Below are 18,663 nucleotides of genomic sequence, written 5' to 3' on the forward strand. Positions count from 1 at the left end.
TCCTGAATACCAATTACTATGAAAAATGATTGTAATAAAAAAGTCATGAAATACAGTCAGATAATTACACTGGTTTATTCTATTAAGATATTGGGTACCTTCTCTTCTTTACAAGCAGCATTATGAAGAGAAACATCTTGGGATAAATAAAAGATATTTCATGACAGTCCATTCTTTCTCCTGTTTGCTTGATCATTTAGCCGCTTGGCACAGTGTTACTCTGAGTTGTCATAGCGCAGGGCATTATTTGGACACCTGATCAATGTCAGCTTTCTTAATGCTCTGGCCTTCGTTTGCAGCTATGCTGCCTATTTTGCACTTGCAGGTCTGTGGTCTTTCTCCTGAGCTGCTGTGGCAGCATTTTCCAGAGTTGTCCTGGCAGTGCTTCTCCCTTGCAGTTCGTGCACTCCTGATCTCCTGGTTTTGTTCTTCAGGCCTTGCACCTGCAAACCCCAATCATGTTGTTCTGGTATGGTCTCATGGAAACAAGCTCCCACTGGCCTGAAACTCAGTCCTTCTACCTGCCCCCTCTCTTTGTCTCTTGTTTTGTAAACAAAAACACGCTGTGAAGTGAAGCAGATAATTGTTGTGTAAATACTTAATAAATATTATCCAACAATATGCATGCTCAGAAGCTTAACAATCAATCACTGTGCAACAACTGCTCTTAATTTACATATTCCAATCAACATTAACATATAGGAAGTTTGAGTAGGTGTCCCGGTGGAGTGATTTAGGATTCTGCTTACTGCAGAACCATGTTTAGATTTCTCAAAGAAAAGCATGACTTGAAGAGTTCAGTGACAGGTTCACTCTATTATTTACTGCATGGAGGAAATATGCCAAGCTGAACACTGCTTACCTTCTCTCCAGGAGCCTGACACCTATTCACCAACAGTCTGTATTTTAGAACTCTGGAAGCAAACTTTCAGGCGAGGCCTGATAACTGTTCACGGTGCAAACTTTCAGGAAACAAAATTCTCAGAAATAAAATTTTTAAAAAAATCAATGGAGTAGAGTAGCAGGAGAGGTGTCTCAAGCTGGGTACCTGCACAGATTTTCAACCTAAACATAGAAAACCATAGACTTTTATATCTTTACAGACCATTCATACCATGATTCAGTCCAATAGCAATATTTCAGTTTGGGGTCTGCTTGCTTCTCATTGGATCTTTTTCACTGATCTCATATGTGCCTTTGTTTTGTTTAGCTGTAGATATTGTTTATAGTCTATAGCCTTGCAGGTGCTGTTTTGCCTGAATAAGTCCTTTTCTTCTCAGCAAAGTGTAAAACAGGCCTTATCTTGCAAATGTTCAGTGTGGTTTATAGTTGCTTTTGGTAAACATGAGCAGAACTTTACAGCTTAATATTTCAGCAAATCCAGTTTACTAATCAACATGAATCAGAGAGTATAGATGATTCACTATGTTTAGTGTGCACGCACTTAAGCTAAATGATTGGTATGAAACTTAAATTGGGTTCATCCGCTGACCTGTGAGTAGTAAAACCATCACCATACAGCTCACTTATTTAGCAGAGAGAGCTCAAAGTAGGCTCATCTAGGCTGTGGTACTTATAGAATAAAGTGGTTGACTCATAGTCAAATGGCACACAGTGGGAAAGGCCTGCACAATGCTCCCTGCACCCACAACTTATCATTGTTCAGTTGCTGTTCTGCTTCCTTGTGGGTTTCCCAAAAGGAGTTCTTGGCTGGGCTGCAGCTCCAGCTTTTACTTCCTCTGGAGCCTGGACCAAACTGCTGCTGGTTTGGCTGGGTGGGGTCAAGCACATATGCCACAGAAGGTTCCAAAGAAAAGATTACAACCCTAGGGAAAAAATAGGAAAAAAATAATAATCATAATCCTCTACATTGCCATATACTGCACTGAAGAGAAAATACTCTTTCTGGCTAACCATCAGGAAGAGTTTTCCATTTTCCTTTTCTCTTTCTTACCCTCCTCATTGCCTTTTTTGTTCCTCACCTAGGTAGCTTTCTTTGCTAGAGTTGATATATGCCGTCATCTATGGACCGTCATTCATGGACCCTGCTAATAAATGTCTGTTCACTTAAGGCAGTCACAACATTCTTCGTGCAGCACACTAATGAAATCCCAGTCACGTGTCTGCTCTTCATACTTCCCATTTTGATGTCTTTTCAAAATGGCACACTTGTCCCACATGGCTTTTGTTTTCATTTCTGTCATCTTCATCTATCACTATCACCATTCTTCCACTCAAATGTGTAGCTCCATGCTGTCTTTCTCCTGCTTTCTGCATCTTTAAACAGTAACACAGGTTATTATTTGGTATTTTCTTCACTTTTTCTCCTAATAACAACTCATATACAGAACATGAATTTAGCAATGTGAGTGTAGTGGGCCTTTCCGTCCTGAAGCTTGCCATTTCATAACCTTTTTTTCTCATTCCTTCCCATTTTCTATAGTTTCTCTATGTTTTTCTTTATACTTAGTTTTCACAAAACTGCCCCAGTATGTGACATATTACCTGACATTTGATAGTCATTTTACTTCATCTCTTCCTCTTTCTTCTCTCAATAAAATGAATCAGACCCATTTGTAGCAATTCAAGCTGCATTTTAGGGTCCTCCTTATCCACTCCCAACACCCCAACACTCTCTGGCATCTGATCCTAACCACCAGTGCTCACCCAAAACAACTGTTTTCATTATTCTTCCTTTCTTTATGCAAACTGCCAAGACACTGCAACTGGAATGTTCCACACCTCCCCTGCATAATTCGTATGGATCCACAAATTTGAAAATCTTGAAAACCATTTGTTTTTACTTCTTATACATGAGGAAAATGCACCCTTTGTATTATCATGCATCCCTCAGTCAACCCGCATCGGCCTGGATACTACTATACCACCATTAGTATACTGCCACATACCATTAATCACAACAAAACCGATGACAGTAATTCCATCTTCTTTGTTCCAAATGTGCTTATATGATTAAAAGACACAACTCAGAATATAAATTTCTGTTATCACTATATCAACAAAGAAATATGATGCTTCTTAACAGATTAAATATTTGCAATTTGTAAACATCATAAGCAGTAAACAGTCAAGTGTTTGATGTGTTCAAACCTGAGAATTTGCATGAAATGGCACTTAAATTGTCCTAAATGTATTATGAACAGATGTTGGCCTGAAGCCAACAATCCATCATAATGCACGTATAGATTGTCAACATAATTTAGTAAAACTTCATTATATCGCTGTTTTTCACTTACTGTTCGTGGTACAAAGAGAACATTGCTACGAGTTTATTCTGTAAGGTCATTAGTTTGTTTCAGATAAATTCATCAGAAACTCCATTGCTAATCAAATTTGTCAAACAATCAAGATTCAACTGTAAATTCATTTTTCAATTTAATTTGACTGAATTTCATTAATAGAGGTTATTTTGCTAAATCAAATAGTGTATGAGTCAGGAATTCACCTAACTTCTGTGTTCTCTGTAAAAACAACCACATATTTTAAATAATCATTTAAGCTGAATAAGATAGCATTGAACATTGAACATTGATTGTTTAGGATCAAATCTCAGTCTTATTTAATTGTATACCATTGTTTTACTGTTCTCAGATTGCACAGAATATGAACTTCCAAAATGTTCAGGTACTTTGCAAGACTTTTGTACCCCTCAAGCATTCTCTTCTGTAAAGAAACTACTTTATAGGACAGCATCTTCACCTCTTAATGTCAAGATGTTTAGGTGACAGCAAGGTAGCCTTGATAAACCCGTGTAGCCGTAGTAAACAAATGACTCAAACACCCCTTAGGCTTTCATAATAAAAAATTGCCTGCAATGGCAGTCAGTGTTTGACCACTCTTTTTTCCCATTGATTTAAGCTTTTCTTGGATCATGATCATTTATAACAGTCTCACTACCCTTTTTAGATATATTCTTCCCAAGCAGAGAGACAATTTTCACTGCAGGTTGTCCAGGTTGAGTTCCCAGCCTGAATCCTGGATACAAAAATAGACAGCCTTTTTAGACCCCAGGACTTGGCAGCACGGAAGCCGAGAGCTGCAAGTTGCCAAATAATTTATATTGACTACCCAGTATTTTGAACTTCCTTGCCTTTTTATCCTTCTTTCGAGATAAATTGGAGCTACGTTCACAGAACTGCAGTTGGAGTGTGGAAGGGAAGTATGACGATCAATGTGGAATATAAGCAGCATCAGAAACAGATTACATGAAAGCTAGGATTGATATAATAAGAGAAATATTTAAGGTTCCTGTGTTTTATATAGATTTTCCACATATTTCTGTAGTTTGTACACGTGTGATAAACTGTGTAATAATCAAACCAACATTTAATTCTTCCATGGAAGAGGCAGGCAGAAGTAAACAAGAGACTTACTAGATGTTTAAAAAGTCCTCTATTGTGTAACTGTGAGCTCCATTTCAAGTGCAGGCAGATTATAGATTGTGCGTGTGCAAAGCCTTCAAAAGAAAAGGTTGAATATTGAATGAACCACCGTGGTTTAGAGATAAAAACTTAGGAAATGAATGGACAGATTAACAGGGAGGTTTCCTAGCAACTGGCTCAAGATAATGAACTCACTCTCACAGGAAGAATAAGTAGGATTCTCTTCACTTGAAGAACCATATGTAAAAGTTATTTTACTGCAAAGCGACTCACAACCTCTTAGGATTTCTGAAATGGAAAGGAAAAAATCCACATACTTCTTCTTCTCTGTGGGGATGTGTGATGTCTAAAGAAGTATTAATTCACCAACAATAAGATCTTTGCAACCTGGCTTTTTTTTATTCCCTCTGTGAATACCCCACATTAAGGCAAGCATGCAACAGACAAATCTGCCAAGGTAGTTCCCTTTGAACAAAGTATACATCCTTGGAGCGTTTTGGGGTTTGGGGAAGTATGTCCACATCAAAAGCAGATGTTATGTATAGGTGGCACCAATTCTTGTGAAAAATTACTTCGTGCAACACCTTACAGGTAAACCTAATTAGATACATTGCAGACATAAATATGGCCTCAGATAACATGCCTCACTGGAGCACAGAGAACAATAGTTTGACACAACACTCAGGACTGGAACTGCCCAGAACCTGATGGATGGAATATTTGGGAACATAATGTGAATCATACTATAATTTGTTGTCCTAGAGAGAACTATTAGTCATGAAAAATAGCACTGATAACTGTATTATTATTATTATTTATTCTCTGCTTAATGAAGACCAAGAGTGTGTTCAGTGTTACAGTAGACCCATAGCTGACTCTGGTCTTGAAGGTTGCCTTTAGTTTTCCTTAAAATAATCAGAAGTTGGCTGTTAAACCTATGGTTGGGTTTGATTTGGTTTGGTTTGGTTTGTTGTTTTTTTTCCAAGCCTTAGCTTTTGTAAAGTAAAAGATACATTCCACACAGTAGAAATTTATACTGAACAAATATAAATACTTATGATACTTGGCTGAATGGATAATATATGATATTCGGAACACGAAGAAATATAGATTTTTCTAATAAAATGCTACTTTTAAATAGTACACTTATTGCAAATTATGCCTGTCACAAAAGACCACAAAATAAGTGGAATAAAAACCAGCTTTTAAAAAATGTACACTTAGTAAAATGAAAATTTAGATATAAACAAAGTTAAACACCACTAATTTCAGCTTTGAATGATATTGAGATAGCATGGTTGCCAACACATCAGACTGTTCTAACTTGTGTTAGTCCAGATGAGAGTTCTTTCTACAGTTTGCACACGTCACCCAGTTTTGGTCTTACCCAAAGGAGAGGGAATGTCTTTGCTTTTGCTGAAGCATTCTGCTTTTTCCACAGAGAGGAGACTAAAAGCAGAAGACAATGTTTTTTTTACCTTAGATGTTTTTCATAATGGATTCTCTGCTGCTTTCCTGCTAAGCAGCTGTTTTCTTTAACTGGATTGTAATTGCTCAGCAGAAGCTTCAATGACATGGTACAGAGATTTTTCTTAAGATTTGGAAGGGCAGAACATCCATTTAACACCCCTAGGTCCTGTTGTGGTCTTGAACTTCTCATTACAGGACAAACTGATAAACAAAATAATCTTTTTTCCAAGGCTTGGAAGAGTCGGTAAAATTCGTAAAGACCAGTTTATAAATACCACCGAACAGCAAATAATATGGTATTTTAGAGGTCCTGTTCAAACATAGCTCCTGCTTATCTAAATGGAAGCTAAAATGTCTCATTATTTCCCATGATTAAGAATCTAATGTTGAAGTATACATCCATCTGTATTAAACACAGTGAGTTTAATTTATTTCCACACACACATCCTAAGCAATCCTGGCTGCACATCCTTTTATGCTGTAATAAAAGTGTTTCATGGGAATCTATTGCACTGCACTGCTCTCCACTTACAGCAATCATTCTTTCAATTGCTGCTTGCCTGCCCAGTTACACAGGTGTGCAGATGAAATACATATACTTTTCCTGGTAAGAATATTAGGATTCACACAGTCATGAACTCTCTGGAAGTTAGAGTGACAGCCAAGATTTTTAACAGCTCCTGAGTGACAAAAACAGACAGTTGCTATCCATTATTCTTTCCTCCCACTTAACAACAAACACACACTAAATGTAAATTACCCTCAAGAGAGGACAAATGTGGACTAATTCTGGTCTTATCCTTCTAATAGCTACAGCTTTTTACTAGAATCACTAATAATCTTGAGCAACCCATGTGTCAATAGCAAATAAAAGCTGTTGTGCTAGACAACTTAAAAAATTTGTGTACTGAAGTTGACTCCTGGTAGGAGTGTGTGCTCTTCTTTTTCATTTAGAGTAGCAGAGTATTCAGATATTCTTTTCCACTGCTGTGATTTCTGATATGCCACAGCAAGAATATAAGAATTGCATTATGGCCTGACTGGTCTGAGTATCTTCCCTCCAGCAACATCATTAACTGAGGCCACTTCAGAAGGCAAAACACTACTATTGTATTCACAGTCTTGGATCTACAGGGTTATTAAACTATAGATCATGGCCGCTTTCACTCTGGTCTCAATGGCAACCTTGATGTCCCCCATCTCTTTTCCTTCTTTTCATGCGAATATGCTGCAATAAAGATTTTGGCTTAGTGCTCCACGGAATATTATGACAAATTCAGTTCCAAAAATGCAAATGAAGAAAAGATTGGCTGAAAAAGCTGTGCCAAGGTGTGCTGAAAAGGAATTCTTCTGCCTAGAATGAAAAAACTGAATTATAGAAGACTGGATCTTGGAACCAATCTTATTTCATCTTGTCTTTAATGACCTTGGCATAAGAGGTAAAAGTATGCAAATGACAATTGTGTGGTACAAAATTGGACATATTATCAGTATGGGAGATGATGAAAATAACACATTGGAACAGATAAGAAAAGCACAAGGTCACGCATATATGGATGACTTGTTATAAAGTAGGTGCTCATAACTTGCAAATAATTGAGAAGGATAATGATCTGAGTGCAACTACCTGAGCACAGAATAAGTATGTGCCAAAAATACAGGCAAATACGAATGTAGGTGAAGTCAGTGACGTGTTTCCAGCACAGCTAGAAAAATATCAACATGCATACCCCTAGTAAGACTTTGTTCTGAATGCAGGGTACAATTCTACTAATTCATGATCAAAATAACCCAAATTAGAACCACCATTTCCTTGCCATGCAAGGAAAGACTGTCAATCTTTGCTTGGTTAGTAAAAGAAACAAAATCAGAGCACAGAAATGCCTATACTCAGTACATATTTTTTTTAAAGTGAAATACCAAGGAGGTGCATAAAAGCACTTGTATTTAATATATAATATAGGGTAATAAATTGAGATTAGATTAGATTAGATTAGATTAGATTAGATTAGATTAGATTAGGATTAGGTTAGATTTTAAAGCTAATTATATTAGTTTTATAGTAATCAATTCTTAGTATGCAATATCTAATATATAATGTATACTAAATGTAATTTAGTATTAAAATATATAATATGTTTCATACCATATGGTATTACATTTATTGCATTACATTGTATCATGTCATATATTATTGTATAAAATGTACTAGACATGATATAATATATTTTTATATACTTTTATATGCACAGGATTATATAAACTGTAGATAATACAACAGCAAATAGTGGAATAATATAATAGTGGTTTATATAATATAACAATATGTTATATATAATTATATATTATAATTTTTGTGTTATTGTTCAATGATATGTATATAAATGATATTGTTTAAGCATTATATATGATACATTTTATAAGTGTAATAATTGTACATTATATATTAACTAGCTGTATAAAAAAAAATAATTATATGCAACCATAACATAATATTATACAAACTCTACATTAATGTAGAAAAACCTTAGCATGTTAGGTTCACATATCATACAAAGTAGCAACGGTAAGGATATTTAGAGATATTTGCAGAACATTTTGCCTATCCTCAGTTTATATGGTATAATTTCCATTCCACTGTTAAAAGAAAAAAATGCTTTGAAAGGAACAAAATTGTTTCTGGTAACTTGCTAAATTTGCTGGTACTTATATTGAATCAAAACTTTGCAAGCATTTTTAGGACACAGTCTTAAGAAAGTAAACTACAATTTCTAATCCATGTGGTCAGGGTGAATGTTGTTCACACTTACCTATTCTTTCCCTGAGTAGTGACTACATTAAATCAGCTATATCTAGGGACTTGGCATCACTAAATCTGATGGAGCAACATTTGTTGACTCCAGTAAATTTGGGTACAACAATGATTTTGGAAACATAAAATTTAATATTATTGCTTGAACTACAGAATTAATTGAGAGCAGCTCTGAGGAGGAGGACTTGGATATTTTGGTTGATGGGAAGCTCAACATGACCTGACAAAGTATGCTCACAGCCCAGAAAGCCAACAACTTCCTGGGCTGCATCAAAATATCAGGAGGATGAGAAAGTTGATTTTGCCCTGTGAAAAAGGTAGTAGGAGGCGCTGGATAGAGACTCGAACTCTTTTGGGTTACTCTGAGAAGTATTTATTGTAGAAGATTTGCAGAAACAGCAGCGTTGGGTCACCTCCTCAGAGAGTGACAATCATACAGCAATACAGCTAGTCATTATATAGGGTTCTAACAGGTATTATGCAACTAAGCAAAATTTATCACTGTCTATCACTGTCAATGTCCTCAGGTTCCTTCCATTTCAGTGGTCTGCAGGTTCCACTTCTTTCTTGTTCCATTGCGGCAAGTACCGAATGAAAGGTCATCGGGTCGCAGGGCTAGCTTCTTTTGAAGTTCTACCTGTCTCATTTGTTATCCATAGTTCACCAGTCTAGCACAGAAATCAGCAACCCTAAGAATAGCATTTATCAATGTCTTAACCAAGGGTACAAAGCAAGCATAAGGTAACCACGCTCATGGTTCTGGGTAAGGGCTATACAGGGGGCAAGCTGAGACTTTCAGCCTTAGCAGCACAGCTTATAACACTGATATAGGCCTAAAATCCTAATTCCTTATTTTCCTACAACACCCTGCTACAGACCCCGTCTGGAGTACTGTGTCGAACATAAGAAGGACATGGACCTTTTGGAGCGTGTCCAGAGGAGGCCACAAAGATGGTCAAAGGGCTGGAACACATCTCCTATGAAGAAAGGCTAAGAGAGTAGCAGTTGTTTAGCCTGGAGAAGGCTCTGCAAAGACCTTATAGCAGCTGTCCGGTACCTAAATGGGACCTATGAGAAAGCTGGATAGGGACTGTTTATAATTGCAAGTAGTGATAGGACAAGGGGTAATGGCTTTAAACTGAAAGAGGGTAGATTTAGATTAGATATAAGGAAGAAATTCTTCACTATGAAGGTGGTGAAGCACTGGAACAAGTTTCGCAGAAAAGCTGTGGATGCCCCATTCCTGGAAGTGTTCAAGGCCAGATTGGATAGGGGTTTGAGCATCCTGGTCTAGTGGAAGGTGTCCCTGCATATGGGAGGGAGGAAGGAACTAGATGATATTTAAGGTCCTCTCCAAGCTAAACCTTTCTATGATTCTATGAATTTATTAAATAATACAGGGATTCTCAGCAAAAGTTACTTGTCCTCCAAAAGGCTGTTCAACTTTCCAGTTTTCTCTTTCTTGCTCCTAATTTTGAGGCATTGTAATTTCTGTTGGCTAGAATACTAAAAACTAAAAATTTGATCTGGTTATCTGTGTATACTCATTCAGAAATCAAACGTTTCAGATTTTTATATATTCCCATTTTTATACATTCAGATTTCAACAGAAAAAATGAGAATCTGTTCATATTTCCTCAATCATATTTAGTATTAATTTTCTCTATGTTAATAAAAAACAATCAATATTATCTTTCAAGTTATCTTAATTTAATTACAGTGGCAAAACATATTCAAAATGTCATTGCATTGTAGGGAAGAAGGAGTGGAAGAACTAGCCCTTCATTTCTAAGATGAATTTTTAATACCAAGGATTGCATATGAAATATTTCTGTTTATCTCCTTAATGAATTTCTTTGTGCTAGGTTAGAATAATTGTCTTTGAGCAGGCAAATATGCACCATGTGCTCTAAGCAAAGTCAAAGTTATTAAAAACCTGAAATCCTCTTCTTTAATCCTCATTAATAATTTCGTAAATGTAGTGTTCTGGTAATCCTCAAAAGAGTGTATTAGGGCACATAAATGTCGTGAGATAAAAGATGCAATCATGAGTTTATCACACTGTGCATAACACCTTCGTGAACTACCTTGAACACAGATTTACTGAAGTTTAACTGGCACTTTATCCCTATTTCAGCAAGCGTCCTCTGCAGATCTAATGATCAGGAATATCCTCCTGACGCACGCTGGCAGATATGGCTGCAGAGTCCAGACCGCAGCAGACACCGTGTCAGATGAGACGGAGCTGCTTGTTAGGGGTGAGTATGCTCACAGTGTAATTTGAAAACACAGTCACCAGAAATTATTGTACCATGGAATTTAAATATGTGGGCATCAGGGACATCATCACTTTGCATTAGTCTTCAGATTCTATACTATTTGTGATTAACTTTCTGTTGCTGAAAGAAGTTTCACCATAAACTCTCCTGCAGACATGGCAATGAGAAAAAAAAGAAGACAGTTGGTTAATGGACAGTCTTAAGAGATGTAATATCACCAAAGGTATACTAGATTAGTTAAAATGTAGACAATTAGCATTCAGAGACCTCTGTAAGGTAAGTATGATGGGTTCTGTGCTCTTTATGTGATACTTTACATTTCATGCTATGGTCAAGCTATTCCTCAGGTTTAATGGTTTAGGAATATTCGTTCGCTTCCTAAGAGGAGGGACCCTGCAGAGTTTTGTAAAATGGTAGATAAGAACAATGGACCAAAAGCTCCCTAATATGACAGGAATTGGGTTTTTTTCACACATGGAGTTGTCACCACCAAATTTTGGCTACATCTTTATTTAGACCCAGTCCTGTAATCTATTGAGTTGCTTTACCTGTCATTTAACGTTCCTGACTATGCACAGGAACAGAGTCATTGTCCTGCAGAATCCCAGATAATATCTAGGACACCAAGCAGCTTACAGTGAAGGAGTACGTTAGCACCATCTGTGCATTCCGTGAAGCAGAGTATCTCTGCATTCTGTGCTACTTGTATGTGTGTGCACGTGTGTTCAGTGCCTGATGGGACTTGAGGATTTACAGCCCACTAACTGGCATTACAGCTGGTGGGTCCTGCTCTGTCAAGATAGATGGATCCCTGTTAGGTAGAACAGCTAGGTAGCTTTACTGTGGATTATACATTTTTGAAAGAATAAATCAAGGCAGATATTTTATTAACATTTGCAAAACTTCAGATTAAAAAAAAAAATGAAACTATGTAGAGATTATAATATTTCAAACATATTTGTTCTAACACTTTCCAAAACTTCTTTAGATTGTATGTTCATATCCATCAGTTTTAGGACAAATATATGCCTAAAGACTGTTTCTGATTGACTGCAGCGCCCTTCACATTTTGATGAAAGCAGCTGTTAAACATTTCCATAAAATCACTCGAGGACCATCAGATTTCTAAGAGCTGTGGCACTACTGGAATGGGGGTATTCAGTTGCCTCAACACAGACATACGATTCCATTTTAGATACCATATGAAATCTGAGTCATCCTTTTGCGTTACACAAGACCTTATGCATTACACTTACCACTCTCAAACAAGAACTGAAGGCTCTATGGATCAGCAAGGTGATCTCAAATCTAATTTCATTGACTTAATAAGTGACAAAAATCTCTTTGCTTACTACTATCTAGGACACTGCAGACTTGCTACCAAATTATTTTTTTTAAGAATAACAGTTATATAAATGAGTTTATTGAATCTTACAAAGAAAATAAATGCTTCTCTGAGGAAGAGATTTGAGATGAAAATAAAGGGCGTTATAAGCAGTATCAGAATGTACGTATGTGGGTGTCTCATTACCATGCCACCTTGGTGATGAAGTGAAAACTATGACTGCTTTATAATGGATTTTAAATTCAAATATACTTTGCTTACAATGTTCTTCTTTACTTGTTTCTATGATTGAATAATTATATGATCACTTTCACAAAATATATTATGCTGTGTAGCTGCTTTTGTCCTTATGGAAAATTCAGTTTTCATTAGTTTATAGGATGTGGTTGTTTGCTGAAGTAGTTAATGTCCTTTAAGATATCTGTAAAACTTACGCAAATTACGGCAATAAGATCCTACAGTGTCAATATTGCTTTCACCAAAAATGTAGGATGATTTAGTTTTGTATTGCAGAAAATGTTTAAAGCACACTCAGTACAAAGTTGCTAATTATTACTCTCAGACTTCAGCATTTAAAAAATTTAAAATATTTAGGTGAATCTAATCTATCCTTACACTGTTACAGGCATTTTGTTTTTATTTCAGTGTCTCTAATTCTTTTTTCTCCACCTATCTCAGTTTATAGAGTACACTAGTTGTCTGCAATTTGACACTGTCTGATGATCCCAAATTGCAGCACCTTTCAAACTTCCTGAGGTTTAGCTTCTGGAGATATCACACATTGCTTAGGAGAAGAGACCAGCGACAACAGATGTTACAATAAATATTTCAGTAATCTCTGAAGAATTCCACCCAACAGAGGAAGTCGTCATCTATGAAGAAAACTCATTGTCACTATGCAGTAAATTCTGAAATCCAAAGCTATGTTATTCTTTATTTCCAGCATAGTTTTTAGGTAAAATAATTTCATTTTATTCATAGTACAAAACATCTTTGTGTTTTAAATGTTACAACCTATGGCCAAACTGAGATAGCAGAAGCTTTGTTATGAATTCTTAGAAGAAAGACATAAGCAAAGTTCCAGCACATCCTTGTTCTGACCTTACTCTCTCCTTTTACCTCTGCAGAAAATGCCAGTCTTGAATGCTGATATCATACCAGCATACAACAGCATTTCATTCATTAGTTATATTATAAAGTTCATCTGGTATTTTTAATATATCATTGTAATTTAAAAAAAAAAAATGTTCTGCTTACACTATTTCCACAGGAAATAGATTGGACACATCTAATAAATTAATCTAGTTTTCCCTCTTTTAGATATTCATGAATATCAGAATTATTGCTATCAGCAAACTGTCTAAATTTATACTGAATTATGCACTCACCTGAGGCATTATTTTTAAGTCACAGGACAGTTTTCTACAACTTCATTACAAGGGACTTGGAAGACAGCCATACCTTGCTGCAGCCTCTTCAGATGGAGGAAAGAGAAACAAACTCTTTGTAGACTCCTATTACTTGTAACTAACACATTGATCTTCAGACATTCACCACTACAGTTTCAGGCAATTGCAATGTCTCAGTATCATTTATTATGGAAAAGGTATGGAGTATCCTTAAACCATACCTATCTTTTGTGAAACCATACTTGCTAATTGGAATATAGCCCAGAGAACTAATTGTGTCATCATTTTGCCCTTATTCTTCTTTGCCCTGCGTTATACAGTAGAAGTTAAATTCCAAAAATGTGACCAGTGACAGTCAATCTGAAGAACAGAGAATTAATAATGCCAAGTAAATCTTGATTCTTTTGAGTCTAATTACTTACAATGGAGTAATTAATGGTGCAAGAAGATTTCTGAATTTACTCCATATGTACGTACATATGTGTGTGGATAATAGTAGAAATTAAACAACTGCAAGTTTCTATTCTGCAGCTTTCCACAATGGTTTATGGATTTTTTTCAAACCACTTTCAAATTCAGTACTTCACAGCTCTTAATTTTAGGTAAGTTGCAATGAAATACATGTCTAATGTTACTTCTATAATGATTTTTATCTCATGAATCTCTTTCAGGAACTCTTCAAATCTATATATGAAAAGATTTTCTAGATAATGTTTGGATAAAAACAAAATTCAAGTCCTTTCAGCACCTACTACTCAAAACAAAATGTAAATACTTTTCTAATTGCTTTGAAAATGTGATTAAATTATGTATATTAAAGTATATTTACTCATCCCCCATAATTTCTCCTCTCCCAAAATGCTGTTTTTCCAGACCAAGTTATTTATTTTCCCCTTTCTGTTTCATTTTTCTAATGGTCTGAAGAACACGGATTTCACTAGGAAGAGATGTTCTGCTGGCAGCTGGACCTGTCAGGCAGTACATTAACTTTCCAGGTTAAGTGTTTTGCATTTTAATCTTGGCATGGGTTATGAAAGAGATATTTCAGAAGTCTCATGCTAGTCAACAGTGACCTTCAGAGGGCTTCTGTCCTGACATAGCTGACATCATCTGTTTATATTCAGGTAGGCTACTACCTGACTTGCATTAAGCGTTTCCTCTCCAAAATACGGTTCTACAAAATTCTCTGTAATTCATCATCATGAGTTGTTCTTATTATTAGGTATCTGAAAAAATAAGTGATCATCTTTTCATCCCTCTGAGATCCACGAACCCCTCTAGATACACACCTTGACTCTGTGGAAGTCCCCAGAGAGGTCCTTTACTCTCTGAGCATGTAGAGGATGAGAGAGAGGCTTCGGCTCAAAGGTCAGGATTGATTTAAGGCAGAAGAGGCGTTGCAAAACACTTATAGCTTAGTTCAGTAACTGCAATGCTGCAAAAACTGCAATGAGGTAGGATGTCTCTTCTGAGCTGTCTCAGACCCAGCCTCAGAATCTCACTTGTCTCTCCTCAAGAGCGTGTTAAACCTGCAGAGAGTATATTAATTGGGATCGAGATGTGTTCAACCCCTTTTATGAGGCAGAGTAGCCGGGAGCACAGGATTCAGAAGACAAACAAATGAGATCCTGACTGTGTAGGACACAATTTAGGGTACCTCCAACAATCCAAATATTTGTTTCTTTCATAGAGCTGACTACAGCCCAAAAAAATTAATATAGTCCTCAGGGACTGTCAACAGTTTAAGTTAATATGCTGAAGTGTGTATTGGAAAAGGGAAAAGCTAAATAACAGGCATGCACCCTCTGCATCGGATTTGCCCTCCAGCATGGCAATGAGGCAGATAGTGGTAAAGCCTTAAATGCCGCTGCAAGGTTTTCTGGAAGAGAGTCATCAGAGCCCGTAGCAGCAGAAGAAGGCATATAGGACAGGCTGATATGGCTCAAGGACATCCAGAAGAGAAAACAGCTTTTCGCATAGGGTGGTAATTATGCTGGCACCAGGCCTGCACAAATGAGCTATTTCAGAGGAATCCCACAACGGGAATTATATGTCTGATGGTCAAAGAAATAGTTTTAGTGGAGTGAATGAATACAACAAAAATCACAGCTACAGCCATACATTCCTGACACCCATGTCATTTCCCAATTTCCTTTCATTTATGTCTTGTGTTGTTTGCTCACCCAAGGCAAATATGTGCAGAATAGCTGTTTGCCATGCAAACAAGAATGTTTACAAGAGAATATAGATATTTGCTACACAGTCAAAAATGTTTGCCCCAGCACATGAAGTCATCAGCCATTTAAGAAGCAGAAGTGATTTATGATCTTTATGAATGTTGATCCTGTTATTGACATGAGTCCAAGAAGAGTTTTCCCGTGTCATGTGCTTTATCTGGCTACCACCCTTTATTTATCCACCCAGATCTTCAACTTCCAATTAATATTAAGTAGCAGAGAAGCAGAATAGCAGAATGTTTCAGCCTGGCTGGTTTTCCATCTATCGTTGGCACACCAGAAGCCGAGCTGTCTCTATACTGCTTTATAACAAAGAAGTGATAACCAAAGCAGAAGGCTCTACTACAGGATAAATATGCATGTCATGTTCTGACACTAATGATATGATCACAAACATGGTTACTAAACACTCAAGTACCAGCCAGGAGACTTGCATCTCACAGATGTCTCAGGTGATCTTTCAGCCAGCAATGTGTCAGGTTTCCTCAAGACAATGCCTCTTTGGTAAATTAATCTGTTTCTTTAATTCTGTCTTCCAAAAAGGGCTTATTCTTATTTCCACATATATTATATGTGTATATATTATATTCTTATTTCCACATTATGCTGTAGAAAATTGAAGCAATCTGTGCATTCATATTTTCGTTGCAAAGGATGTCTTCCTAATTCTTGCTTCCACTATGTTTCACTGTAGAGACACTTTAAACACCAAATACTTCTGCCATAAAAAAGGTTGACACCATGAAGAGGAGAATCTTTATCACCCTGGGTTGATCCAATCAACTGCATGAAAAAAAGGTCAACAGTGTTTTTCACTTTGTGTTTATTAATTCATAAGTACAAAATCTGTTACTCATAGGGAGGTTTTGAAGAACACCAGCAGAAACCATAGCAAAGAGAAGGCTATTTCTTGCATTCACTTGAGGCAAAAAAGTATCCCTTTGCTCTTGAAAGACATAGTTTCTAACAAACTCATTTGAAGCATTGCTTTGCCATGGGCTGCAATAAAGAAAAGCTTGAGTAAAAAGTCTCCTAGCAAAACCAGTTATTGTATATTCCTTGCTGGGTCTTCTGCAGTTTTGGAGGGTTGGCTTAGAAAAGCATCTGTACAGCTCAGCAAAGAAAAATAGTGGGAGTTGGGAACATCACACAAGGATCTAACATGCTTTCACAAAGACCAGCATGAGGATCCCTATAGTCTGTTAAGAGTAGAGATCCCCTTCGCTTTCACCAAGGTGCGTGGTACACCTGGTGCAGCAGGGGGTTTCTTGCAGATTAGAGGATCACTGCAAAATTTACCGTGATACTGTTATCTGATGTGGATAGGGACAGTGCTTCAAACATTTAGAATTCAGTGAGTGATTATTCCTATCTATATGGTTAGCAACAATAGTGACACCACAAACACCAATATAGGCTATTTTTCCTTATTATCTGTTTCTTGCGTGACATTTCTTTTTAGGATCATTGTGGCTGAGTTAGGAATAACAAGGCTGTGAAGTTAAAGGATGGTTTTGTATCTGTGAAAATTCTAGTACCTACTGAAGTGTCCAGTATTTTGATATTTATTTAATACATAAAAGTTTTTTATCATTATAAATTACCGGGTTCAGTAGCTTTAGGTTGTCAAATAAATTCAATCACTTAAGTCCTATTTGTAAATTACTCTTGCAAGGCTGGTTTGCAACATGTTATACCCAAGAGAGTAAGTAGCATTGATTGCAAACTTCTCAGACAGATGCTGGATACTGCATTATACACAGCCTTAAACAGTCTATGGAGTTCATCTCCAAATTACCAAACTTTTTTTAAGATTGTTCCACTTGTTTGTTCTAGATACAGTGCAGCCTGATCTATGGTTTTACAAAGGGGTAAAGGGTACTACCCCCAAAATAAGTTACTCATTATTCGACTTTCTTCAATGCAAATAGTGTAAACTGTAACGTGTATCGAAGGTGGAGACTACAAGGTAGCTAAGTGTGGGAGATGACAGCAAAGAAAAAGACAATTAGCTCTTCGCAATGGAACTACAGCAATGCAGTAGACAGGCAAGCTTGCTCGATTTTTTAATTTGACATGCTAACTAGCAAAAAGTAACGTCTTCTGTAACAAAAAGCATTAAAGTAAATAAAATGAAAATAAATTATTTCTCTGTGTTTTCTTGTATTAATCAATGCTCACATAAAATATTGTTTCAGAACACCTAGTAATTTTAATATTTAATATAATGTTTATATACAATACATATATGTTATTAAAATGTTTTAGGAGAAACTCAAATATAAGAAATTTATTACTCTCAGTTCTGTTACAAGTAGACCTGTGGCCTCTAAGCATTTATACGGTAACTTTGTTCCAGTACTATCTCATTGGTCTATACTTAAGAATTTTAGTAGATTTAGATGCCAGATATTTTCTGTGTACTTTAGCAATAGTTTGTTCTCTGTTGTCTGGTTTTATTATCCTTTTCACTCTTACTGTTCAAAATGCATTTTCTGTTGTTATGGATGTCAATAGACATCGAGTTTTTCTAGATGAAAAAAAAAATAATGTCCAGTCTTCTTAATTCTCTGTGTCAATGTTGTACATGCTTAGAAATTTATTACCTTATACAAAACTAATTACAATGCTTTAAACTATACAAATATTAGTACGATATTAATGGCAGTAACATTCCTTAAAAATAAGGAAAATCAGTTTTCTTCTAC

At 36.3% G+C, this 18,663-nt stretch overlaps 1 protein-coding gene across 4 annotated transcripts in view; it reads left to right on the forward strand.

Moving 5' to 3' along the window:
• The window catches only part of CNTN5 (contactin 5), a 706,531-nt gene that overhangs the window by 642,507 nt on the left and 45,361 nt on the right, over positions 1 to 18,663 (forward strand). For all 4 annotated transcript variants that reach the window (XM_065043870.1, XM_065043985.1, XM_065043938.1 and 1 more), the window contains one exon: positions 10,823 to 10,943. In XM_065043870.1, coding sequence (XP_064899942.1) covers positions 10,823 to 10,943 — 121 coding nt within the window. The remainder of the gene's footprint in view (positions 1 to 10,822; positions 10,944 to 18,663) is intronic.

The sequence above is a fragment of the Columba livia genome, chromosome 1 (assembly GCF_036013475.1).
Source record: "Columba livia isolate bColLiv1 breed racing homer chromosome 1, bColLiv1.pat.W.v2, whole genome shotgun sequence".
NCBI classification, from domain to species: Eukaryota; Metazoa; Chordata; class Aves; order Columbiformes; family Columbidae; genus Columba; species Columba livia.